Genomic DNA, 26950 nt, shown 5'->3' with positions numbered 1-26950 from the left:
AGTTTCGTCCACCCCCGCTGGTAGAGACGCAGGACTGCAGGTAAGCATTGGCTGTGCAGTTGTTAGTTGCCCCTGTTGCCCAGCTGGCTGGGGCAGATCAGCAGGAAGAGGGGTGTGCCTAGTCCTGCCCCCCTCCGCCCACAGCCGGCATCTTGCCAGGGAAGCTCGTGGTGTTGCTCTGGGGAAGCCCTGGGCCCCTAAATGACACCCCCCTTGGCCCACCTGCAGTAGCGCTGAGGGCCCTGGGGTGTCAGTCTAAGGGACATCTCCCTGCAGGGCCAGGGTGGCCCCACCCAGCGCCAGGGGCCTCGGCCAGCGCCAGGGGCCTCGGCCACCCCCCCCAAGGCCCCCTCCCACTCAGCGGACCCGGGACCAGCCCCAAGGAGCTCAGGCAGGGGTGAGCGTTTCCATCTGGAATTGTTTAATGAGTCTACTTCTTACACGCATAATTATAAAAGAATAAGAATTGACAAAAATATTTTCTTTCCATAATATGCAGAGGTGGTTTGTTTCTGTTTTTTTTTTTTCTTTTCTTTTTTTTTTTTAATTGCCCCGGCCCTGGCAGAACCCTTGGCGGGGAGGGGAGGAGAGGGGCAGCAGGACCCTGAGGTGGGGGGGTGGTGGGGGTGCTTCCAACTCTCAGCCTCAGAACCCCACTTTGTAGGGGCTGGGCTGGGGAGGGGGCAGGTAGCCACTGACCAGCAGAGAACTGAAGCTTGGTGGGTTTCAGTGCCAGCCCGAGGGTACAGAGCGGCAGGGGTGACATCCTTGTGGATGTCACCTCGAGACATCCTTGCAGCCTCCCAGGAGCCCCCAGCATGGCCCAGACCCCCCCCAGGCAGGCTTCAGGGGCAGCGGGGCTCACCAGGGGCTAGGTTGAACCCCAGTGCTTGGCAGCAGGCCCCCACTCTGGATTTCGGCATCCCTTGCTTTTTGTCTTTTAAATAGTTATGAAAAAATGTGCCCCCCACCAAATTAAAAAAAAAAAAAAAAAGGAAAAAACCACAAAGAAGAGGTGGGGGGAGGCAATGGCATGCTTCTGGCTGGGGCTGGCGGCTGTCCGGGCGGTGTCGGGAGCCCCAAGGCAGAGGATGCTGCAGCTGGCTGGGGGCCAGGAGGACAGCACTGGGGGGGGCGAGAGGGGCCTGTCTAGTTCCCCCCAAATCTCTTCCAGCCCTGGTGGCCCCGGCCCTGAATTCTCTGAGGCCCAGTGGGGCTCCGATCCCCTCTTCCCATAGAAGTCACCAGTAGACAGGGGACAGGAGGGAACGGGCTGGGGAGATGCCTGGTGGAAATGGGCCGCCACCTCTCCATCCTGGTGCTGAAGTGGCAGCAGGCGAAAAACCAGGAGCATTACAAAAATAATCAAAGGCATTCAGTTGGCAGAGGTGAGCGGCTCCTGGCAGGGAAGAGGGGTGGGTTTCCAGCGTGGGGGGCGGGAGGACACGCGGCACCAGGGTCTCAGGGACCACCCGGTCTCTCCCGCCAGCTTCCCCTGGTGGCGGTGGCGGTGGCGCCACTTGTGCTCTGAACGTGAAGGCTCTGGGCGGGCGGGCTGCGGCTGGGCCCCGAGGCCGGGCTCAGAGGTTCTCCTGTAGAAAGTGCAGCAGTGTGATCTCGTAGTGCTCGCCGGACTCGGGACAGCGGATGCTGTGTCTCTCGTTGGGGTAGATCTGGGTGGAGAGAGAAGGCAGCACTAGAGGCACCGAGGGACCCTGCCCCATCGCATGCCCAAACCTTAGGGTTCCTTCTCTCCTTCGGGCTTAGAACATCCCTGCCACCCCATCAGGAGGTATGCCCCGACACCCTCCTCCTGGGGGGCGGTGAGAAGGAAGGAGTCCACACTCCGAGGGGACCAACCTTGGTCTGAATCCCACTTCTGCCACCAACTTGCTGCGTGACTCGGGGCCACTGACAACCTCTGACAGCAGCCCCCATGTTGCAAATGGGGTTCAGTAAGATACCATTTATAGCGTGCTGAGCACTCATATCCGTGAGACTAAAACAACGGTACTGCCTGTTTCCCACCACCTCTGCTAAGGCCAGCTGTCCTTCCAAAGGGTGTGTCAGGCCCATCTCGGCACCGGGAGAAGAGGCTTCATGCCTCACGGACATTTGCTGCCCTCATCCAGAGCCGGCCGTCTGCAGCACATGCCAGGCTCCCAGCCTCCAGAATGGCCTCCTTTCAGCCTTGTGAAGTTTTCTAGGCTACTTTCCTTGCTTTGGGGAACAGGGACATGCTGGTGTCAAGGGCCACGTCCACGGACCCACCCAGTCCCCTGAGACCCGGCCAGGCTGCCACCCACCAGGTGGACAGTGACAGGACACATGCCTCTCCTCTGACATTGCACGAGGTCTCCTGAGGTCCCCCAACAGCTCTCCACTATCTCCTGGGGGGCTGGGGGACAGGTGTGAAACCTGCTCCAGCCACATCCAAAGAGGCCTGTGTCATGCTGGAGTCAGAGGTGGCAGGGTCAGGCTGTCTCTTCCTTGCCTGTTCCTGCCAGTGAGATGGGCTTCTGGACCATCCCTCTCTCCAGGCCCGCGGCCACCACCCAGCCCATCACCCTGAGACACACCCCCACCCCACCCCTGCCATGGCTGATTCTTTTACAGACAGGGAAGTGAGGCCCGCCCACAGCCACAGGGAGTGGCTTGGAGTGAAGGAGTTGGAGCTGAAGGGGGCTGGCAAGTGGAGCGAGCTCTGGAGGCGACATGGCCGGGGGTGGGGGGGAGGTATGTGACAGCTGCCAAGTGGGTCCCACTCAAGTTCTTCACCCCCTCAAGGGAACTCCTCCTCCCACCTGCCCCATCCAGGCAGCACCACTGGGCCTGCCCAACTACTCAAAGGCTGGATCCCAGCCTAGCCCTGTCCCTCCTGCTCCGTGACCCTTGGTTTCCCCTTCTGCTAAAGGCAACTCGGTGCTCCCCTGAGGACAGCTGAGCATTTGGATGCAACAATGAATAAACAGACCCGTTCTGTAGCCAGAGCACCCCCCACCCCAATTAAGGCACCGCCCCTCACCACCTAGGCCCCGCCCCCTCATTGCTGCTTGCCCCAGCCAACCTAGCCTGGGCCCTGAGTTTCCCTCTCCCATGCCTTCCCTCTGCCTGGCATCATCCATCCGGCTCCCCTGAGTCTAATTCCATCTTTAGGTGTCTGTCTCACATGGCCTCCTCTGGGAATTCTTCTCTGACCCCTATTAGGGGCTCTCAGCACCCTGTGCCCTTCCATCAAGGCAAACTTCTCGGTCTAAGACGTGCCTTGTGCTGGTCCCATTACGGTGGGAATGTCTGCTCCGCCCGCCGGACGGGGAGCAGGGGCTGGGCCTGCACCACGCGCCACAGAGATCCTGGCGCTGAGGGTAGTGTGGGGTGAAGGACTGCTCACCCTATGTGTTGAATAAAGGACCCATTAGGGCTCCAGAGGCATCCGGCACACCCACCTGGAGTTGGTAAGGTTTTCCTGCTCGAATCAGCTGGGAGACAAGGAAGTTGGTGTGGAAAAAGTGCACGTTTTCATCCAGGAAGCCATGGAGGATGAGCAGGCGGTTGGGCCTGGAAGACAGGGTGGGGGCAGGGGTCTGAGGCCAGGAGTCCCTGGGCAGGGACGGGATATGGTGCTTGGGTGGGTGCCTGCCTGCCTGCCTGCCTGCCACCTTCTCCTGCCCTGAATCCATGGTGCAGGGCTCGGCCTGCCGCCCCAGTTCTCAGGGGCTCGGCATGTCCTCCCTGCCCCAGCAGGGCAGTGAGGGCAGAAGAAATGGCTCGGCAGTGGACAAAGGCAGGGCCCTGGCGCAGAGGCCTGGGGCCCGGGTGGCAGGCCCCGGGGACTCTGCTGCCATGAAAGGAGGGAGGGGTGTGTAGGCGTGGGTGCCTGGGTGCCTGCCTAGGGAACGGTGCCCAAGCTACAGGGAACCTTCTAGAATGGCACTGTGACGAAGGGAATGTTTCAGATCTGAATTGTACAATGTCATCACCCGCCACATGTGGCTCTTGAGCACTTGAAACGGGCCAGAAAGCGGCCGAGGAGCTGCATTTCCTCTTTTGGTTCATTTTAATTAAATGAATGTAAATGGCCAGTAATTCCTGAATTGGACCCGGCAGGTCTTGACTGGAAGTGTTCAACCCCTAGGGAGAACCTCGGAGGAGCCTGGATGGCAGTCCAGGCCAAAGAAAGCAGAATGCTTGGGAGGGGGAGCAGGCCATATTTTAAATACTTTTAGTGATTCCAGTGCGTAGCCTGGGTAGAGAGGGGTGAAAATAAAGTAGGTGGAGGGACGCCAGAAACCAGCAACATTTCCTTTCAACCAGAGAAAGCACTGAACACAAAAGGCAGGAAATGGGACATCTGAGCTTGGATAGCCCAGGTGCTGGGAACGTGTCAGGACCCAGGACACTGAGCCTGCTCGGGTTCAGGACACCAGACGGAAGAGGCCTGCCTTGTGCTCTTCCGGGGCTGACTCGTGAAAAGTGCTTTAGGGAGTGAGGGAGGCCTGCCTGTGATACAAGCGGCAACTGGTTATTTGCCTGTTTGTTGGGGCAAAGAGGGGCCTCCTGGGCCCGCAGGCTGGTGGGAGGGGGGCTGTGGGGCCCACAGAGGGGGAGGCAAGGAGGCAGGGTCCACCCGGGTCAGGGGAGCTCAGTATGGGTGGAGGGGGGTGGGTCGCGGAGGGGCAACTGAGGTAGGCCTGAGGGTCTGGGGGAGCCTTACTCGTTGGGAAGCTTCTCCACATGCAGGGCCACCGAGCCTGCCTCGTAGCCATGCTGGTTGTTCTCAGGGACATCCATGTAGCGTTCAGTGTACCCCGTGTCGTAGGCCATCCAGACTGTGACTGGGGCGCCCGCAATGGCCACCTGAGGATGCAGAGACAGGGCAGAGAGAGAGAAAGAGAGAGAGAGAGATGCATCAGGTCCTGGGAGCTGGCGCTTGGCCGGCCGACCCGGGGCCTCCCCTGAAGATTGGGGACCATCATGCACGTGGAGGGGTGGTGGGGGGTCCCTCAGAGCCTGTCTCCCAGAGGGTGGTGCTGCCTGAGGACAGGGGAGCTGCACGAGCGCCTACGGCCCGCCGCTGCCGGGCCCTTCCTGGCCCCCTGCCTCCTCCTCCTCCTCTTCGCAGTCGCCGCCCCGTGGGGCCCTTGGACAGTGCCGGCCAGCCGGGGGCCCCTCCCCCGACGCCTCTTCACACCATGCCCCACCTCTGCCCATCCGAGGCGGGGGTCCCGGGCTCAGCCTCCCACCGAGAGCTGCTGGCGGGGTTTTGTGCAGCTGGACGCAGTCCTGGGATCAGTAGTGGCGGGCAATGAGAAGGGGGGCTGGTCCCCGCGGGGCTGCTGCGGGGAGAAACAGCCACGTGGCAAGGCTCCTGCCGAGGTGCCTCCCCCAGGGGGACGGGCTCCGAGTGGCATGGGGAGCCGGACGGATGGGCAGGGGCGGGGCTGGGGCCCAGGGCAGGACCCACCTTGAACACCTGGGGCTTGTGGATCAGCCCCATCAGTGAGAGGAAGCCCCCGTAGGACCAGCCATGAATGGCAACGCGGCTCAAGTCGATGAAGCCGTACTTCTCGGCCACAAACTGTAAACCCTCCACCTGGTCCTCGATCTCCACCTGGCCCTGGGAGACAAGGTCGGCACCTGTCAGTGGCCTTCTTCCCTTCCCTGGCCCTGGTCCTGCTGCTCTTGCAGGGAGTCTTCTCCCTCTTCCATCAAAAGCAGTTCTCTGGAAGCTCCCCGTCTGGCTCTCCTGCTTTCTGGGGAGGTGTGGAGCCTGGCACTTGCTGAGGCTCAATAAACAGCTGGCACCATCTCCACTATCATCACCACCACCATCATCACCACCATCGTCATCACCACCACCACGGCTATCGTCACCATCATCACCTCCATCACAGCCATCATCACCACCTCCATCACCATCACAACCATTATCACCACCTCCTTCACCATCATCACCATCATCCCCATCATCACCTCCATCACCACCACCATCATGACCATCATCACCATCTCTACCATCATCACCTTGATCACCATCATGACCAACATCACCTCCATCACTACCACCATCACGACCATCACCACCACCTCCACCACCACCACCATCACGACCATCATCACCTCCATCACCACCACCATCAGACCATTTCACCACCTCCACCATCACCCCCTCCATCACCATCACGACCATCATCACCACCTCTATCACCATCATGACCAACATCACCTCCATCACCACCACCATCACGACCATCATCACCACCTCCACCACCACCACTATCACAACCATCATCACCTCCTCCATCACGACCATCATCACCACCTCCACCACCACCACCATCATGACCATCATCACCTCCTCCTCCATCATCACCTCTATCACCTCTATCACGACCACCATCACGACCATTTCACCACCTCCACCATCACCACCTCCATCACCATCACAACCATTTCACCACCTCCACCATCATCACCTCCATCACCATCAAGACCATTATCACCACCTCCACCATCATCACCATCACGACCATCATCACCTCCATCTTCATCATCGCCTCCATTATCATCATCACCATCACAACCATCATCACCACCTCCATCTTCATCACTGCCTCCATTATCATCATCATCACCATCACGACCATTATCACCACCTCCAGCATCATCACCAACATTACTACTTCCTACACCACCATTATCACCAGTACCACCACCATTATCACCTCCATCATCACCACCATCACCAACGCCACCAATACTGTCATCCAACCATCATCAGTCACCACCATTGTCATCACCATCACCACCCTCATCACTGATATCATCTTCATCACTGCCATCATTGTCACCACTATCATGCCACTATCACCACCTCCATCACCACCATCACCATCGCAACCTCCGCCACCACCATCACCACGGTCACCACTTCCATTACTACCATCATCACTGTCATCGTCTCCATCACCTCATCGTCACTATCACACTTCTATCTCCACAATGGTTATCACCACCATCATCATTCACTACTACTTATTGGCCATGTATCTCTGCTCTCCCCCCAGCCTTGGGCTCTTATCCCCTTCAAGGTTTCCTGTCAACCTTGCTGGCACTGGAGAATCTGGATGAGTCTCAGTGACAACTTCTCCCTCTCCCTGTGCTCCAGGGCCAGGGGGGATGTAGATATGCTGCCCCACGGGCACAGCCCAGAGCTAAGCAGCAACGTGGGATGTCTCTCCTGGTTTCCAAAAGGCTACCCACATACACCTGTGGTATCCTAGCCAGGACTGTACCTCCGAGGGTGGTATTCCCAGAGCCACTTGTGAACCCCAAGCCCACCTAACCCAGGGCTCCTTTCACAACACAGGAAGGGGACAGACGCAACTCGGAAGTGAAGTTACCATTTGATTTTTCAGGGCCCCTTCGAATCGAAGGCCCCGCTGACATGAGCCCCTGCCGTCAATCACCACCACAGCATAGCCCAGAGATGCCAGTGTGTTGAGCCGCAAGTACTTGATGCCTTTGAAGGAGTTATTCACAAGCTGCACCTGAGGAGGGAAGACATGCTGGGAGAGGTGGGGTACTGAGTGCAATCCATCTCCTCTCCAGCAGACTCCAGGCAGGATGGGCAGAGGGCGACCTCTGGCCTGATTAAAGCATCCGGATTTCATCGTTAGGGCTATGGATGGCCCAGATGGGTTCTGGGATCAGGGGGAGTGAACTCTACTGGGGCCCTCTGCTTGGGAGAAAGGCCCAGCTCAGGCTCCCTCTTCCTCATTCTCCCTCTTTTGTACCATTCCGTTCTCTTTAAAAAGGAAAAAAAAAAAGAGCACCAAACTCTGGTGGGGTGGGAGGCCAGGGGTGGTGGGCAGTTGTTTACTCTGAGCAGCCAGACTTCTCCCAGGGTCTTCCCTTTGGCCTGACATTGGGCCCGGATCATTCTCTGCATGTGGGGATGCTCTGAGCATTGTGGACTGTGTGGCAACATTCCAACCCCCACTCACTCACTTGAAGCCAGCAGCACTACCTCCCCTCCCTCCAAGTGGTCACAGCCAGAAGTGTCTCCAGACACTGCCCCATATCCCCTGGGGGCAGAATCCCCAGTAGTTGAGAACCACTGCCTTAGAAGGAGTCCATCTGCCAATCCGCTGGCCTGGCCTGCTCCTTCTAGGAGGATGCGGCCCAAGGCCCCATCTGCCCCTTTAGCTGGTGAACAAGGTCCTGGCCCTGGCTGGGAGCTGGCTGGAAGGGAGTGAGTGTTGGTCACTGCTGGGGTTGGGACATGTAACACAGATGGACCCATGGGAGTCAGGGAGTCTTTACAGAGAGACGAAGGAGTGGGTAGGCAGGAAAGGGTGGGATGTGTGCCAAGGCACGCAACCAAGGGGCCCTGAGACTCTCAGATGCTCGGACATGGAGGGTGGCGGAGTGGGGTGGGGTGCTGGGTGGCAGGCAGGGTCCAAGTCTAGTGTGTGTGGGGGTGGGGGGGTGGGGAGGGCGGGCTGAGAAGCAGGGCCGGCACCCACCTGGGGGCCTCCGTAGACAAAGAGGACCGTGGGGTGCTTCTTTCCTGGCTGCACAGCATGCGGCTTGTAGATCATGCCATAGAGCTGCACGTCGGACCGCGTGTGGAAGTGGAAGATTTCTGGGGGCACGTAGTCAGGGGGGCAGCCTGCAGGGGAAGACAGAGCACTGTAGACCCACAGGCCAGACAGGGCTGAGGTGGGCCGCGGTGGGGGGACATGTCGACTGATGCCTGCACTCTGCTGCCTCGCCCCAAGCCTTGGGGGGTTTTGGGGATGGACTTGTGCCCCCGACAAAAGACGTGCTCAAGTCCTAACCACAGGCCCGGTGGGTGGGGACCCGCTGGAGAAGAGGATCTTGGAAGATGCCTTGATCTGGTAAGGTGTGGGCATGCTGGAGAAAAGGGCCATTAGAGATCCTGTGTGGATGAGGCCATTGGGGCGGACCCTGGTCTGAAAGACTTATGAAGAGAGGAAATCTGGGCATAGCCAGAAGTCAAAAGCCAGACAAGGAAAAAGAGAGAGGGAACACGCACCTCGGGGCAGGGGGACAGGGATGCCGCCAGGGACCCCCAAGACCGCAGCAACCCAGGGCCAGTATCAGGAGCCCCTGATGCCACGCTTCTGGCCTCACAAACTGTGAGGCAAGAAATTTCCTGCTGGTTAAGCCGACCAATGTGGGGTACTTGCAAACTGAGGCAAGGGTCAACAGGAAGCTCCCATCTTATACCCATCTGTTATGTAAACTATTGGAAAATTGGAAGCATTTTCCAATAGTTTACATAACAGATTCCTTGGGCCAGAAATGATTCAGGAGAGGAACAAACTCAGACCTCAGTCCAGCGTGGGAACTTGCCCGGGTGGACGCGGGTGAAGACACAGGCGGGTCCCACAGCTGGCCTTTCGAGCACAGACTTTCCCGGTGAGCAAGCAGTGACCCCCCTCAACCTCTCTTCAGTCTTTCTGGGAACCCTGAGAAGGACTCATTTTGGCCTGAAGCAGCACCCTAACATGTGTTGATGCCCTACAGAGATGGTGACGCCTACTGGGACTTAATGAATAGTTCATCTTTCATTTTCTCACTGCTGTCACTGATTTTTATGGCTACCTGTATCTTTGCAGAGTAACGATGGATTTCCGTCACAACAGTGGGGCAGTATTTCTTTAAGGTGAGTTTACTTAGGTCAATAGTGCCGATTTAAAAGAAAGGGGACGACAGGAAAACAGGTCAGAGCTCAGCAAACATTCTCTGTAGAGGGCCGGATGGTAAATATTTTTGGTTTTACGGGCAGAGGGTCAGTGGAACAACTACCCCATGTGCAGGCAGCCATGGCAACCTGTCACTGACTAGCGGTGGCTGGATTTGCTGACTCTGCTTTAGGGGTCCTCAAACAGGGCTCAGGTTGGGGGTTTCCAGAATACTGCAAAGGACCATGCTCTGGGCTATGGAGCCCCAGGCCCTCCTCCCTGCAAACCCAACACATGGCGTCAGGACACTGCTTTATGGGGGACCCCGGCTAGGCCCTTCCCTGCCTCACCCTCGCTCACCCCATCTGTAAAATTAGGGCACCAATTCCCGGTGGCCTCACTGGTGAGGTCAGGAGGGACGCAGCCACCGGACAGGGGAGACAACATTTTATCTCTTTCTCTTCCCACAGGTAATGGGACGTTAAAATGCCTTCTAGCCCACCACACACCCCGTGAATGCCAGACATTCCTATTGTCCAGCACTGTCTGGAAATCCAGGGGTGGTCAGGAAAGGCGACCCCATCTACTGAGTGATTCCCAGGTGCCAGACGCAGTGCTAAGTGCCTACTTTCCATTCTGCACACTCCTGCTGTACCATGTCACTGATAAGCAAACACCGAAGGGCGAGGAACTGCTGGGTCCAAGCTCCCATAGCCTCTCATGGAGCCAGAGTTCAAACCTGGGGTCACCTGGGCAGAACCCTGCCCCCCTCTTTGCCAAAACAAGCTGATGCCTCCCGTTGCCCTGAGGCCCTGCTCATGACGCCTGTGCTCTTTCCACAAGCAGAGGCTTTGGGACACAGGCCAGGTTCTCCGGGAGATGGCAGTCTCAGGGCCCAAAGATGCCTGAGCCCTGGGGTACTTGCCGGCCTGCCCTGCCAGTGGGCACTGGTGTCCCCATCTCTGTAGCTACCTCCCTTTTAGGAGCCACTCTCCCCAGCAGCTGGAGAGCTTTCTGAAGGCATGGACTGTGTCTGCACGTGACTCTTGCTCCCATTGCTGTCCTCTGCTGGGCAGTTGCGCCTGAGCTGTGATCTGCCCTGCATGGTCCAGCCCTCTCCTGAAGCTCACGACTCAGACTCCCGGGAGTGGGTGAGACCCCGAGACGGTCAGGCCAGTGGTGAGGCTGCAGGATGAGCTCTCAGGGGCTCCTAGGAGGAGCTGAAGGGGGGGCGGGCTCAGCAAAGGGCACCCAGGACGGTCCCAGGCAGTCACTCACTGGCCGCCTCCATCATGCTGGCCCAGAAGCGGGGCTGTTTGTGCAGGGGGTCATCGTCAGGGCCGCTCAGCTTGTAGACGTGGACGCAGGGCGGTGTGCTCACACTGCTGTAGTGGCTGACGAACATGTCGAAGTTCTGTGGGGAGCAGCAGGGGGCACTGAGCACCGTGGGGGGCCAGGTGGCTCGCCCCCTCCACTGGCAACGGGGAGGAATCCACCTCCACCCCCCACCCCTGCACACTCTCCCACCATCTGCGAATCCTCATCAACCACTTGCTATGTTTCTCTGTGCTCATGCACTGAAACCACAGAATGTGACTCACACGAGGGGTACCATGACCATCGGCCCTACTTTGCAAATAAGGAAACTGAGGCTGGGAGAAGGCTGTTCGTTCCCTGGCCACAAGTGACTGCTGGAGCCAGAGCCTGAGTCTTGGATGCTGATCTTTCACCCATTCTACCAGTTCCACAGCCAGGCAGCTGCTACCCAGCACAGGCCCCTTTCCCCACTCGCCTGCGGGTCTAGAACCCATGCCCCAGAGACCGAGGGCCGGGCCCACAGCGCACGAAGAGGCAGCACTGGGCAGCTGGCCAGGCTCCAGGTAGTCTTGCTGCTGACCCTGAGGTCTCGTGGACATGTGCTCCCTCCCCTCCCCTCGCTGGGAGGGTAGGACAGCCCACTGCCGTGCAGCTGCGGGAGCTAGGGGCCCACCTGGCTCATGGAGCAGCTGTGGGAGAAGCCGGGCGTGGTGAGGCGCACGATCTCCCCGGCAGCTGCGTAGCTGACCACGTAGAGGTGGTGCTCCAGGGGCGTGTCCTTGGTGCCCTGGAAGTACACCAGCTTCGTCTCCTCATTCACCCAGATCTGCAAGAAGAACGGGCACCCCTTGTCACATTCCCAGACTTGGCTCCCGGCGCCACGTGCACTTCCCTGGCCATATGCAGAGCAGGAGTGCTCCTGGGGTCGGGGCAGTGAGGCCCCCCTTCTCTGAGACCGTCTCCCTCCCTGCCCCTACCCCAGGATGGGCCCAAGGGGCTTCCTGGCACAGTGAGGGGCCCTGTCTGAAGGATGTGAAGGGCAGGAGGGGCCGTTTCTCCCCCACGTGGCTCCAACTGACTGGAGAACTGTCTCTGAGGGAGGTGCTGGTTTGACCCCATGGCTAAAGGCAGACCCTGAGTTGGCCGCGCTGACCCCAGGGCTCGGGAGGGGTTTGGATCCAAAATGCCCACCCAGCAACTCCCGCAGTGCCTGAGTCGGAGGGACGTGTGATGCCCGATGGCCCCATGGGGGTCAGTCCATCCTCTGACCCAGGCTCTCAGGGGTTAATAGGTAACTTGCCCTGCCCCCTTTTTTTCTGGGGGACCCACTTAAGCCCTGGTGTGGCTCTCGGGTGACACCATCAGGAGCAGCAGGAAGAGTTCCTTGTGCTGGGGGTGGCCCAGGACCTGCCAATAGGTGATCGCTTTTCCTCAGTGTGTGCTAGGAGAGCTGTGCCTGGTGGTCTGCCCGGGAAGTAACTGAGGGGAGAGGAGTCCTCAGGATCAAGGACTGTGTGGAAGGGAGGGCTCTGCCCAGCGCCCAGGGCCGAGGGGCCAGGTGGGAGCAGCTGGAGATCTGGGAAGTCCCTGCACAGTACGAGGGAACCGAGGGCAAGGGCAAGGCAGCCTGCTGGGGGAGCAGGGCGGGGTGCAACTCAGGAAGGACAGATGGACAGGCAGGAGGGCACAGTATGACTGCGACCCTCCTTGCAAGGGCAGAGGCTCTAACCTGGGCTGTGACTCTTCCTGAGCCCCCCTGGCATCCCCGAGAACTTGCCGGTAATGACACACTGGCAGGTGTGCCGAAGGGGATGGCTGGCAGGGGCAGGAGCAGCAGAGAGCCCCAGGGCAGGGGGTGCAGAGAAGGCACGAGCACCCCTTCTGACTTTAGTCCGAGAGGGCTGTTGTTGGCAACCAGCAGGACACCTCACCTGTAGCTCGGGAATTCTTTCTCGGAATCTTTGCCTGGCAAAGCCCAGCCACCACCATGGCCTCAACCCTGAGACCCAGCCTGCATTCTGCATCGCAACTGTTCCCCAAGAACGGGGGAGTGGGGGATGAGTGCAGTTTTGCTAGTCAAACCACAAGAAACAAGCACTGAGCCCTCACCTTCAGACTCACCCCTATGAAACTTATTCCTGCAAAAGAGAAGCTAAAACTTTCCAGAATCCTACAACCTCCGGATAGGTCCCTGGACCAGATAAGCCCTAAAACCTAGAGGGTCCAGCCACTCTAGAACATCAGACATTTCCATCCCCCTACCCCATATTAGTGACAGACTCTTCCAACATGAAAAAGTTAGAATGGCCATAGCCCAAACACCCCTAAAGAGAGGGATGGAAAGATCAAAGGTGATGGTGGAGTTTTACAGAGAAGATAGGATTTAACAAATGAATATGAATGTCAAATCATTAAATTGATAACTCTTTTGGTTTCCAGTATCTTAGAGAAGCTAGAAGTAAAAACCTAAAATTGTGGAATTGTAACCCATGTCAAACTCTGAAACCTGTTCTACAACTAATTGTGATACATGTTTTGAAATTTATTGTTTTTTGTATATATGTTACTTTTCACAAAAAAGAAAAAAGTCGATTGTGATGATAAAAAATATTCAAGCCCTCTAGCTTCCTATATTCTGGAGCAGCTAGAAGAAAAATCTGAGAGGATCGTATGGTAGCCCATGACAAACTCTGGGATCTGTCCTGTAACTGCTTTATGAAGAGTACTTTGAAATCTATTGCTTTTTACTTTCTTTGCTTTGTACATATGTTATACTATAAAATAAAAAAGTATATATATAAAAAAAGAGAGTGAGAGAGAGAGAGAGAAGCTAAGCCTACCCATTACATATGATTATGCCTAAGAATCACTGCCCCCCAGAAAACCTCTTTTGTTGCTCAGATGTGGCCTCTCTAAGTCAACTTCAGCAGGTGAACTCACTGTCTTTCCCCTTACATGGGACATGACTCCCTTATGTGGGACAGGATTCCAAGGACAAGCTGGGACCTGGCATCATGGGACTGAGAAAGCCTTCTTGACCAAAAGGGGGAAGAGAGAAATGAGATAAAATAAAGTTTCAGTGGCTGAGAGATTTCAAACAGAGTAAAAGTTATCCTGAAGTTATTCTTTTGCATTTTATAGATATCGGTGCATTGGGGGGGCTAGAGGGAAGTACCTGAAACTGTTGAACTGTGTTCCAATAGCCTTGGTTCTTGAAGATGGCTGTGAAACTACAGAGCTTTAAAATGTGACCATGTGATTGTGTGATTGTGAAAACTTTGTGTTTGATGCTTCCTTTATCCAGGGTATGGACAGATGAGTAAAAAAAATAAGAATAATAAATAATGGGGGTGGGTTAAGGGGTAAAAAATAATTGGGTAGACATAATAGTGGTCAATGAGAGAGGAGGTTAAGGGGTATGGGATGTATGCGCTTTTTCTTTTTTCTTTTTATTTCTTTTTCTGGAGTGATGCAAATGTTCTAAAAATGATCATGATGGTGAATACAAAACTATGTGATGATACTGTGAGCCACTGATGTGTATACTTTGGATGGACTGCATGCTGCATGAAGATATTTCAATTTAAAAAAAAAAAAGACATGCAAACACCTACACCCACAAAGGGGCAAAGATTCTTGGGGAAAGGGCGAGGAGACGAGCTCGTGTGCAGCCACCTTCCAGAACCAACTTTTCGGGGCCAATTGGCAATATGCGGGCAAAACACTTCTAAAAGGAAGTACCCTTTGTCCAGCTAACTAAGCTCCTGGGAATTTCTCTGAGGAAGTCATCCAAGAGGCACCCAAACTGCACAAGCAAAGACTCTCAGAGCATTCCATTATACTTCAGAATGGTAACTTAAATGTCCAAAAATAGGGGTTGGTTACATAATGGCGGCACAATTCTCTGTGGCTGTATAAACTGTATCTTCAAAGCAACCCACAAACCCCTAAAATAAAGCAGCACTGTTTTCCTGTGAGCTGTGTCAAGAGGAAGGAAGATTCACAGCAGACACCTCCATGGAGGGGAAGAGGTTGCTGAGCGTGGGGGAGGCCAGCTTTAGTCTTACCCAGAACAATTCCTTTTGCAGCACACACCCTGAAGTTTCATTGTTACCAGACTTTCTAAATGGAGGTTTTCTAGAAATAGCGGATGTCACTGGCAGCTCCATGTGGTTATGTGCTGGTTCTGTCCTAACCAAGAGGAGCGAGAGGCCCCTCCCAGCTCCTTCCAGGCAGGGACCCTCCAGAGCCTCGGGGCCTTCCTGGGAACACCCCAAAAGGCAGGGGTGGGGTAGGGCTGGGGACGGGAGCTTACACCCCAGTGAGGTCTGGCTCAAAGGTGAACGGGATTGCATGGCCCTGGAGGGGACATTCGAGCCCACCCTTTCTCATTTTTGATTTTTAAAATTAAAGACATACAAATGGTGAAACATTCAAACAATAGAGGAACCAGTTATGCCGGGGTTCGTGGGCAGCCTGGACCCAAGGCTGACAGAGTGCCCAGGCTCTCACCTGGGGGTGACTCTGTTCCCCAGGGGCCACAGGCAGTGGCTAGGAACAGTGGGGAGGGGAGCTCCTGGCAGCGGGTTGGGGGAGCCCAGAGAGGCTGCTCAATGCCTCCCAGCCCACCTCCAGCCAGCAAGGATGACCCACTGGTGTGTTGTCAAGAAAACTGAGGCTGAGATGCCCTGATAGAAAGAGGAAGGGCCAGAGCTCTCTGACGCCCCCTCCTGGCAGAGGAGGAAATGCAGTAACAGCTGCCCTGTGAGAGAGGCACAGGGCGGGGCCGAGGGCCCAGGGGTGACGCTGAGGCCCAGACGCAGACACCCCAGAAGGGCCATCCTGAAAGGTTTCTGTCAACGACCTCCTGGCTGCCCCACCTCGCACCCTGAGACATGAAGAGGGGATTTTACTGAAGTGGGAACGTGCTGTGCAGTTTTACGTGCCTCCTTCCTAGCAGCGTGCGGTGAAGCCTTTTGGAGTTAACGGACAGCACGGTTCTACATCACCAGTATTCAGCGACCAGCACTCACTCGAGCGCTGTTTTCTCCCACTGAGAACAACCCTGTGATGCACACTTGTGTACAATATCCAGAAAACACTGCGGTGAACCTGCAGGGCCTGCCTAGAACGGGGGGTGCCGGGCCACGGGAGAAGCACACGGACATCATAACATACGCTGCCTGGGCACTCAGAAAGGCTTAGCCACGCTGCCCCAGCCATGCTGATGGGGTGCCCAGCTCCACTTCTTTTGCCAACTCTGGGCAGGGGGTTCCGTTGGCTCCCCCACCTCAAGACTATAAAAACATTCACCGAGCTCTCTTCTTGCTTGTACAGTTTCATTCTTTATAGCTGAACCTATCTATGAACCAGCAGGATCCATTTTGGCATGCGGCAGGGAGCTGGGAGGTTTGCTCTTAGGGTCGCTCCCTGAACTGTGGACTCTAGAGAAGTGGACTGTGATGAAGACCCTTTGGTGGAGGCAAAGGCTGGGCACATTATGTAGATGCTCTGGGGGTGAGAGGACAGTAGGCCTCTCGACTCCGCAGCTGCGTCTCTTGTTCGAGAACCTCCTGTGGGCTGGGGGCTGGGGGCCTGGAGGTGGGCTGGGTGGGAAGCTGCGTGAACGGCCCCACAAACTTTTGTGTTGGGGGAGAGGATGCTACCAGTGGCAGGAGGGCTCCCTGGATGTCCCAAGGGTTCTTGGAAAGGCAGGGGCCTTGACCTCCATGGGTAAAAGCAGGGGCCAACCAACGGGTGCTCAGAGCAGCCCCTTCTCCATGGGCCTAGGCTGTGGTTTCCAGCCAGATGGAAACCACAGCTCCCTGGGGCCCTGGGTGTGCACCTCAGGGGAGAGCAGGGGAGGGGGCACAGCAGCAGGAGAGGAGCAGCCAGGAGGGGAGAGAAGCCACAGGCACATAGGGTTTGGATTGGAGTAGGAGGGTGTGTGCGAGCAGGAGTGTGTGCAGGTGTGAGTGTGTGAATGTGGGTGCCGATGTGTGTGTGTGAGTGTGAGCATGTACATGTGTGTAAGGGTTGCCATTGCACGTGCATATAATAACATATGAGTGTGCATGGGAGCACAAGGATATATATGAGCATGTGTGCATGTGAGGGTGTGTCAGTGTGTGAGACTGCGCACGGGTAAGAGCAACTGTGTAAATGTCTCTGAGTATGAGCATGCGTGTATGTGTGTGCACACACGATGGTGTCAGTGTGCATATGTGTGTAAAAGTATAATTTGTGTGCACAGGTGAGCGTATGCGTGCATGTGAGTACGCATGGGGGTGGGTCAACGTGTCGTGAGATCATGCATGTGTGTGTTAGTGCAAATGTGACTGAGTGCGTGAGCATCTGTGCACACATGTGATGGTGTATCTGCATGTATGAGTATATGAGCATGGGCATGTGTGAGCGAGCGTGCGCGCGCGTGCAGGGGCAGTGGGGGTGCCAGGAGACTCTGGTACCTTGGAGCCGTGCCTTGCCAAAACCTCCCATTCACCGCTGGTCAGAGCGATCTCCTCCTTAATGGGGCATTTAAATTCATCTGGAAGTAAGGAAAGGAAAAGAGGTGAAGGGGAAACTCGGGACTGTGCTGTGTGGACCCAGGGGCTCTGAGGCCAAATTCCATCCGGGCTAACGCCGGGATATTGAGCCACCCCGATGGCCAGTGCAGATGCCCACGTGGCCAGGCAGGTAATAGGAGGGAGGGCGGCAGGGTCCAGAATACGAGACTGTGGGACCCAGCCACGCTAGGTGGCCATGGAATGGCTCAAGGGGCTGCAGAGGTGGTTCGGGTCGTGGGACGGTGGGCCCAGTGTTTTCCAAGAAAAACCAGGGATCTGGATTTTTAATGCAATTTCCCAGTTTTAGAACTCTGCGTGTCTGCGTGGCACATGGCCAGGAAACCAGCACTGCTGAACTCTGGCCCTGCAATCTCGGGACGCACTGGGGTTTTGGAAAATCGGAAAAACAAGCTTTGATGAAACCCTTTGGTCGGAGGCAAAAGCTCAGTGGCATTTTCACCTTCCTTGGAGATTTCGCCGGGGAAATAATACAGGACATCTGCTGCCCCAGATTGGGAGTTTTTAAGACAGTTTATGGATGGTGGCTACATTTTCTCTTGCATCCTTTCGGGTCTAAAGCCAACTACCCGAAACACAGGGACAAATTTCCTGGGCAATAATCAAACAGGATGGGTAGACAGGAACTTCTCCAGGTGTAGGGAAGTCACCGTGGTACAAGGTGTGGCCTTGGGTGGAAGAGGTGCCCCTGGTCCCTACAGCCACAGCTTGCCCTGGCTTCCCTCTCTGGGTCAAGAGCCTACACAAAAGGCAGGGAGAGGGCCAACTCGGAGCTCTTTAAAACTATGCCAGCCGCCTGCCAGGCCCCTGGAGGCAGAGGTGTGGGAGGGGGAATTGATGACAACACAGCTGGAGCTGGCGCTCACGGACTAGCCTGCCCTCCACTGGGTCCCTAGGCCTGAGGCCGGCCTGTCCCCCTAGGTTCTCCTGCCTCCCCTAGGCCACTGCTCAGTCCTCTGGCCTCCAAATCAGCTCCGACCTCCTTGCTCCCCCTTCCCAGAGCCTCCTAGAGCTCCCTCTGGATCCAGATGGGAGCTCGTGCCCAGAGGGATCTGCCGAGCACACCTCCCGGCCCTTTCTTGTGCAACTCTTCTCCAGTGAGAAAGCCCCATTTTATCTCAACACTTCCCTGTGCCAGGGCGTGACTGTCCCTCACTCCTCTACCCCACCCATCTTCCAGGCTCCACCTAAATATGACCACTTCTGGAAGCTTCCAGAAGCTTCCTGACCTGTCTCCTGTTTCCACAGCTACCTGCGGCCTCACCTTCTCCTCTGTTTAATCACCGTCTGCTGAGTGCAGGGACCTCCATCGTGGAGTGAGTGCGAGGGGCAGGGCTGGACCAGGCGTGGAGAACGCACAGCCCTGGCAGGTGGCTCTGGGGGCATAAGCCAGCCTGCGGGGCACATGAAGCCCTGGGAAGTCCTGGAAAACCTGCGCTCCGGCTAAAGTGCAGCTGCTGCACGTGCCAGTTGGTGACCACCAGGCAAACACAAGCCTGGGGCTGTCAGGCCGACCCGTGTTCCAAACAGAGGCAGAATTGAGGATTTTAAAGAGAAATTTCCCTGAGTTAGGCAGGGACAGCTAACTTCAACAGACGGACAAACTGAAAATACCCAAAGCCAATGAGTCAAACAAAGCCTGCCTGTGAGATGGGCTCTGCCAGCGAGGAGCAGCTGCCAGGGAACCTGAGCAGCTAAGACAACGCCCTAGCCAGTGGGCTCACCTTTGTCCCCTCAGCTGCTGTGACACAGCTTGTTTCCTGAAACTCTTTCTCCTTGGCTCCCAGCCTCTGGCCACCACCCTCCCTGGGGGGACTGTGGTTCCCCTCAGTCTCATGGGTGCCCCCGTCACAGAGGGCGATCCAGCCAGCCCATTCATGACCCTGGGCAGACCTGCTCTAACCCTGGAGGCATCCCACTTGGCTCTCAGACCACATCTCTTCTCTCTCCAGCTCTCCAACCTCACTCCCGAGGCTGAGATGCCCCCTGTCTGCCAGTAACGCCCATGTTCTCTGCCAGTGTACTCTGCGCTCTTCTGAGTTCAACAACCTGCCCATGTGACGTTTCCACCACCCAGCATCTCAACTCAGACGTGTCCAAAACCAAACACTGGATCTTTCTCTCCCAAACCTGTCTCTCCAAGAGTCTTACCATTTTGCATCAGATCTCTGGAAACTTTTGGGGCAGCCCTGCCTCTTATCTCTCTCGGACCCCACTTCTAAGCCACCAGCAAATCATGTCAGCTCTGCTGTGGGCATACCCAGAGCCTGACACACGTCTCCTGCCATCACCCCAGCGGCCATCCCTCTCCTTACCTCTCTGTCTACGCTCCATGTGGCTGCCAGAGAATTCATTTTAAATCCTTCCCACCTCCTTCGTGGTGAAAGCCCATGTCCTTCCCACAGCCCACAGCCCACAGGGTCCTGTGTGACTACCCCTGTGGCCTCCTTGCCCTCCCAGCTCCAGCAAAACCAGGCCTGGCCCTGCTGCAGGGCCTTTGCACAGGTTATTCCTTTGACTGGCTCGCCCTTTCCCTAGACACCTGTGTGGCTCCTTCCATCACTGTGCCCAGGTGTCTGCTCACCAGCATCTCATCCTGACAGCGTTCCCCTCACCCCATCTAGAAAGAAGGACCCTCCCTCTCATACCCCTCAGCCGGCTTGCTCATCACCCGCAATGATCATTGCTGTTTTGGGCTTATTTTCTGTCTCCTTCACTAGAATGTCCCTCAAGGACAGGAATGCTTTCTTTTTTTTTTCTATACTTCTATCTCCAGCACCTAGAACAGGGGTTGGCAACTTCTTCTAGAAAGGGTTAGGCTATAAGTATTTTTAGCTTTGTGGGCTAGACTGGCTCTGTCCTGACTACTCCACTCTGCTGTTATACACAAAAGCCACCACAGACAATACATAAATGGACATGCACATGGCCACGTACCAACACAACTTTTACAAAAATAGGAGGTGAGAATTCTGCCACTGAGCCACCGTCGCACCGCCCATTGGAGCTGAAGGAATACAGACTGTGCAATGGGACTGATTGAAAAAATTCAGAAATGGATAGCATAATACTACCTAACTGTCATATGAATTATAGAGGGAAGAGAGCTGGGGGCACAAATGAAGCCAGAAGAAAAGATAGAAGATAAAGACTGAGATGGTATAATCTAGGAATATCTGAAGTGTACAATGATAGTGACTAAATGTACAAATTAAAAATGTTTTTGCATGAGGAAGAACAAAGGAATGTCAATATTGCAGGGTGTTGAAAATAGATAGTAATCCATATTTTAAAACCTTAACTTATGTGTGAAACTAAAGCAAAAACTGTTTATTTTGTACAAAATTTATATTTTGACTAGTACATCTCCTAATATAACTTACATGGACAGTTTAATTGAACACCATAACCACATGGACTCTTGAGTAGGGCATGAGATTTTGTAGGTTTGTCCAGAGTGATGCTCTGATAAATCCCAGAGTGATTTGAACAGTGAATAAAAAAAGTATTTGCAAAGTCCCCTTGGGGAAATGGTGAGAAAGGGGGAAAATTCAAATTCCGCATTTGCAGAAGGCCTGATATTTCCGCAAGCAGTGGGGACAAACAAATCAATAGGCTGAGCCCCCTCAATCTTGGGGTCTGTTCATATGAAACTTATCCCTGCAAAGGATAGGCTAAGTCTACTTAAAATAAGGCCTAAGAGTCACCCCCAGAGAACTTCTTTTGTTGCTCAGATACAGCCTCTTTCTAAGCCAACACAGCAAGCAAACTCACCACTCTCCCCCTATCTACGTGGGACATGACTCCCAGGGGTGTGGACCTTCCTAGCAATGTGGGACAGAAATCCTAGAATGAGCTGAGACTCAGCATCAAGGGATTGAGAAAACCTTCTCGACCAAAAGGGGGAAGAGTGAAATGAGACAAAATAAAGTGTCAGTGGCTGAGAGATTTCAAATAGAGTCGAGAGGTTATCCTGGAGGTTATTCTTATGCATTATACAGACATCCCCTTTATAGTTTAAGGTGTTTTAGAGAGTCTAGAGGAAAGTGCCTGAAACTGTAGAGCTGTTTTCCAGTAGCCATGTTTCTTTAAGATGACCGTACCATGATAATAGTTTTTGCAAAGTGACCATGTTGACTGTGAAAACCTTGTTCTGATGCTCCTTTTGTCTACGGTATGGACAGATGAGTAAAAAATATGGATTAAAATTAAATAAATAATAGGGGGAACAAATGTTAAAATAAATTGGGTAGAGGGAAATACTAGTGGTCAATGAGAGGGAGGGGTAAGGAGTATGGCATGTATGAGTTTTTTTCTTTTTTTCTTTTTATTTCTTTTCCTGGAGTGACATAAATGTTCTGAGAAATGATCGTGGTGATGAGTACACAACTATGTGATGACATTGTGAGCCACTGATTGTATACCGAGTATGGAATGTTCATTTGTTAAGAATGTTCATGGTGTATGTTGATTGGTTTTATTAATAAAAATAGATGTTAAAAAAAAAAACAAAAAAAGGAGGTGGCCCGGATTTGGCCCTGGGACCATAGTTTGCTGACCCCTGACCTACAAAAGGGCCTGGCACATAGTGGGCATTTGATAAATACTGTTGATGGGATAAATGCGTCATCAGCCATTTACAGCCCCTACCAGGTTATGATTGCTAGCAAGCAAGGCTGGTTTCTTACTCCTTGGTGCCCCCTCGCCCATGGGTGTGCCTGGTAGGGGTGGGCTGGAGCAGTGAATAAAAACGGTCCCCAGGACAACAAACGACTAACTGTCCTCACCCTCTCCGGGGCTGAAGGGCTCCGCCCAGTCATAGTCGCTCTGCTTCAGAACTGCGGTGACCCTGTACAGGTGGCAGAAGCCCGTCTTGCACTCGTTGGCTCGGAGGAAGCAGAGCTCCTCTTCTCCCTCTGATTGGGGGAAGGGATAGAAGATGTCATGAACCTGGGCAAGGTAGAAGAGAGAACACACGTCAGAAGGTGGGGGGGCCCCATACCACCAGGCTGTGCCCTGTCGAGGAAGATGGGGGGTCCTCAGCTAGGCGGGCACAGACGGAGGCCAGAGGCCAGCCCCTGTGGGCTGCCCTCACCCAGGCCAGCGGCTCTCAGCTCTCAGCCTGCATCTCCGCCCAGGGGCCCCTAGGCCTGCTGCGGGCCTGCTGCCCAGTGGGGAATCTGGGGGTGGGGTAGGAGATGTGGGGGGCAGGGGGGTTGGCTCAGACCCTCCCGCCCTTACATTGATCCACACGTCGGTGGCCTCCTCATACACCACGTGCGGCTGCGTGCTCCTGGGGACAGCTCTGGCAAAGGCCACCCGCTGCTCCTCACTCTCGGTGGCCGGGATGAACAGGGCTGGGGGCAGGAGGACGAGCTGGAGCCGCTGCTGAGGCCGGTCCAAGAACATGGCCCAGGCACTGAAAGGGAGAGGTGGGGAGGAGGCTGGCCCCCTGCGTGCCCTCAGCACCCACCCCCAGGGCAGCACCTTTTTCTCCAAACCTACTCGGAGTCAGAACTGGTCTTTTTTATTTCCGGACTCTGCCTACACTTGACTGAGTAAGCTGCCAAGGGCCACAGGATGGTTTACCTGACTCTGATCTGAGTATTCTGCAAATGTTATCCACTGCTGATCTTACTGCTGCATTTCACAAATGTCTTAATTTCTGCCACATCCTTGGCCTCCAGGGCTACCGTTAATTTCAAATTTTTTGTTTAATGGGCAATACTTTTAGCTTTATTTTAAAAGGAAATGTAGCACAAAGGGAGAGCCAGCACCTCAACATAAAGAGAGCATGTTGGCTACCGAAGCCATCGAGCCAGAAACCTGGGCTCTCTCTGTTAAAAACGGAGGCCAGCAAGGGGCTGGAGCAGCAGTGGGCAACCTCTATCAAGGGTGGTGGTGTCTCTAGCAACTACTCACTTGTGTTTCTGTAGCATGAAAACCATCACAGATAATTTGTAAGTGGCTGTGAGCCAATAAAAAATTTACTTATGGGTGCTGAAATGTGAATTTCATATCATTTTCAAGTGCAATGAAATATAACCCTTCTCTTGATTCCCCCTTGTCCCCCATCCCAATCATTTAAAATTTGTAAAAACCACCCTCAGCTTGTGGGCCATCCAAAAGCAGGAAGCACTGGGGAAATGCAAAGCAAACCCACAATGAGATACCATGTCACACCCATTAGTACAGTGATTACCGGAAATAAAACTAAAATAAGTGTCAGCTAGGACACAGAGAACTAGGAACTCCTGCACATTGCTGACGGGGATGTAAAATGGTACAGCCACTGTGGAAAACAGTTGGGGAGTTCTGCAGAAAGTTAAACATACAACTATATGTTTATATAAACATATAACATATGACTTGGCAATTCCTAGGTATATACCCAAAAGAACTGAGAGCAGGGACTCAGGCAGATGTTTGAATGCCATCATTCATCACAATATTATTTATAATAGCCAAAAGGTGGAAGCAACCCAAGTGCCCATCAAAAGATGAATGGAGGGTGGGCCACGGTGGCTCAGCAGGCAAGAATGTTTGCCTGTCATGCCAGAGGACACGGGTTCGATTCCCGGTGCCTGCCCATGTTCAAAAAAAAAAAAAAAGAATGGATAATGGAATATTATGCAGCCGTCAAAATGAATGAGGGTCTGATACATGCTGTAACATGGATAAACTTGGATGACATCACATTGAGTGAAAGAATACAGATACAAGAGGAAAAATAAAAGGAAAAAACATAGATGAAACGTTTAGAACAGGTAAATTCACATAGATAGGATGTAGATTAGAGGTTACCAGGGGCTAGGGTGGGGGCAAGGAACAGGGAATTATTGATAAATGGGTAGACAGTTTCTAACCAGGTTGACTGAAGTGTTTTGCTCACAGAAGTGGGTGAAAGCAGCACAACCTTCTGAATGTAATTAACGAAACTGAATTGAACACATCAAAGTGGTTAAAATGGGAAATTTTATGTTGTATTTATGTCATAATAAAAATTTTAAGATCAGAAGCAAGCAGGCAGTGGCTGGATTTAGCCCACAGACGACTGTATGGGCTCTGGTTCAGATGGGTATTAATGAGGTTTTTCTCCTTGACACAAGCCGAGGGGCTGGAAAGTGACGGAGAAGGGGATGCCTTTATCTTGTGAGTCAGTGCTTCTTACAATGGGGAGCCTGGTGTCACTTGAAATTGCTCTCTGGATGTTTGCACACCAGTTTGCAAAATACTGTCAAAACTCCAGTGGGACCAAAACCAGGACTTCAAAAAAATCTATTTGTTGTACTCTGGCTGCAGCTTGGAAGAAAACTTCGGAAACAAGGGGAGGCCATTTCTACTTGGGCTGACACCAGCCTTGGCACTGGTACCACGAAGAGAAAATATCCGAACAAACGAACGGCAGGGAAGGCAGGAAGGCAGGGAGGTGGTGGTGGGGCTGTCCGGGTCTGAGGGCCCCACTGTGAAAGAGTCGGGTCGCCCCGAACAGAAACACTTACTATTTGCCATCCCGGGTCCACCCGGCCCTGGCGATGTACTCCACCTTCGGGAACAGTGAGCTGAAAGGCTGCACCAGCTCCTTCTCGCACGCTGAGACGATCTAAAGCAAAACCAGACCTGGGTCACACTGCCGTCTGCAAAGACAGCTATGCAATAGGGGCAAGACCCGGCCTCGAGCCTCCGTGGAGACGACGTGACGACACGAGGGGCCCAAAGGAAGACACGGAGGAAGGGCGTCACGGAGTCTGACGTGTGCCTGCATCAATACCAGCGTGTGCCCTAGCTGCCCGGTTCGTGACCCCGCAAGTCTGAGAGGCGGAGGAACTACCTAAAATACTACAATGGACACATCTACATGGGGCTCGGCAGAGCCAGGAAGGTGAGATAGTCACTGATGGTGGATCTGTGTACAATCTGCCAGAATGTTCTGGAAAGAGTGAAGGGGGTGGTGGTGTGCCGTGCCTAAAACAAAACTGCAAATGAACCCGAGATCTCCCCCTCTGACGTGCGGTCTTCCCACACCTACGAGGACATGTGTGGGATCTGTGTAGTTCCCCGGTGTGACCTGGCCAAACTTGGTGAGATCCTAAGTTTTGTGAGAGGGGCAGTTTCTCGATAACTAGCACTAAGCCAGGAGACAGGGCACAGGGGAGAGGAGGAGCCCACAAAGCCACGGCTCTGACAGCCATGCTGAGGAGGGCAGGGCCTGAGCGGGACCTCTGAGCGGGACCCCTGCCCGGGGCTCGCTTCGGGAGGGATGCCTTGAGCTTTGGCGCCGTGATGCCTTTGCTGCCTGTCACCTCCTCCGGGCTGGGAGGACCTGAGCAGCGGTTCACGAGGTGGACGGGGCCCCTGGGCTGGGCGCTGTTTGACCACCGTCAGATCACGTGAGGTGACAGAAGAGAGCCACGACTGCTGAAGGGTCCAGGAAAATGCCACATGGGGACCTGCCCAAGATGCTGCAGCAGGGTAATTTCCCTGCTCCGGGGGCTGCTGGGCTGGGGCCTGGGTTGCTCTGTGGAGCCCTCTGTTCCGGAAGCTCAGACCTGCCAATGCCACCCTCCTGAGGAAGCCAGGAAACACCCCGCTGCTTCTACCCTGGTGGGGGGCTGCAGCTTGAGGCACTTCGTTTCTTGCTCGTACCTCAGTACCACTCTAGGGGGCAGATATGGTGGCGGCCAGCCCAGAGCCCAGGTCTTCAAGAAGAACCTGTGATGCTTGGATCGCTGGGCCTCACGACCGACCTGCCCTGGAAAGGACAGAACTGCCTGCTGACCCCACCTAAGTGTCTACTCAAATCCTGGAGCACACCCAGGGCCCAACCCCTTCATCCTGTAGCTTCTCTGGGATGCGCTGGGCCCTCTTACCTTGCCCTGACTGTCCGTCTGAAATTCAGCCAGTTTCAAGGCAATCTTGGGATTCTTGCTACCTAGAAAAAGGGAAAGTGTGGTGAGGGCCTCCCAGGGCTGGTCTGGCCTGGGGCTGGGGCTGGTCTGGCCTGGGGCCAAGACTGTAGGTGTCGCCCATGGAAAGACAACAGCATCAGCGGAAGTGGGGAGCGGGTGTCCAAAGGTCTGTCTGTAGGCCAGCTGCCCTCTCTGGCATGAGCAGGAAGTCTGTCAGGTAGTTTTGGACTTTGGAGCTTATTTCTGACATTAACAGGACAGATGCTGTGCCGGGGTGGGGAAGGGAGGTCGTGGGGCACAGACACGGGGAAGACACAGCCCCTGCCCTCGGAGGGCCAGATGCTGACCGCAGACACAATCAGAGCACTTAGCCGTGCTAAGAGGCGGCCCCTGTCCCAAGCCAGGTGAGGGCTCGAGTGGGCTGGGT

The 26950-nt window shown here is 54.7% G+C and overlaps 1 protein-coding gene across 3 annotated transcripts in view; it reads right to left on the bottom strand.

The window, feature by feature from the left end:
* Window positions 1–515: 515 nt before the first annotated feature.
* Window positions 516–26950, bottom strand: part of DPP9 (dipeptidyl peptidase 9) — a 47319-nt gene continuing 20884 nt past the window's right edge. The window contains exons 10-22 of one of the 3 annotated variants that reach the window (XM_077121076.1): window positions 26485–26546; window positions 25117–25217; window positions 22856–23033; window positions 22402–22564; window positions 17498–17577; window positions 11704–11856; window positions 10992–11127; window positions 8529–8674; window positions 7404–7550; window positions 5465–5617; window positions 4715–4857; window positions 3447–3558; window positions 516–1673 (exon numbers count right to left, since the gene is read on the bottom strand). In XM_077121076.1, the coding sequence (XP_076977191.1) occupies window positions 1581–1673; window positions 3447–3558; window positions 4715–4857; window positions 5465–5617; window positions 7404–7550; window positions 8529–8674; window positions 10992–11127; window positions 11704–11856; window positions 17498–17577; window positions 22402–22564; window positions 22856–23033; window positions 25117–25217; window positions 26485–26546 (1667 nt within the window). In that variant the 3' untranslated portion in view covers window positions 516–1580. Of the gene's footprint in view, window positions 1674–3446; window positions 3559–4714; window positions 4858–5201; window positions 5337–5464; window positions 5618–7403; window positions 7551–8528; window positions 8675–10991; window positions 11128–11703; window positions 11857–17497; window positions 17578–22401; window positions 22565–22855; window positions 23034–25116; window positions 25218–26484; window positions 26547–26950 lie in introns of those variants that run through there. The other 2 variants (XM_077121077.1, XM_077121078.1) reach the window with 2 other exon arrangements.

This window comes from Tamandua tetradactyla, chromosome 11, assembly GCF_023851605.1.
Source record: "Tamandua tetradactyla isolate mTamTet1 chromosome 11, mTamTet1.pri, whole genome shotgun sequence".
NCBI lineage: Eukaryota > Metazoa > Chordata > Mammalia > Pilosa > Myrmecophagidae > Tamandua > Tamandua tetradactyla.
The sequence above is the reverse complement of the archived record's forward strand: the minus strand, read 5'-3'. Positions and strand labels throughout refer to the sequence as shown.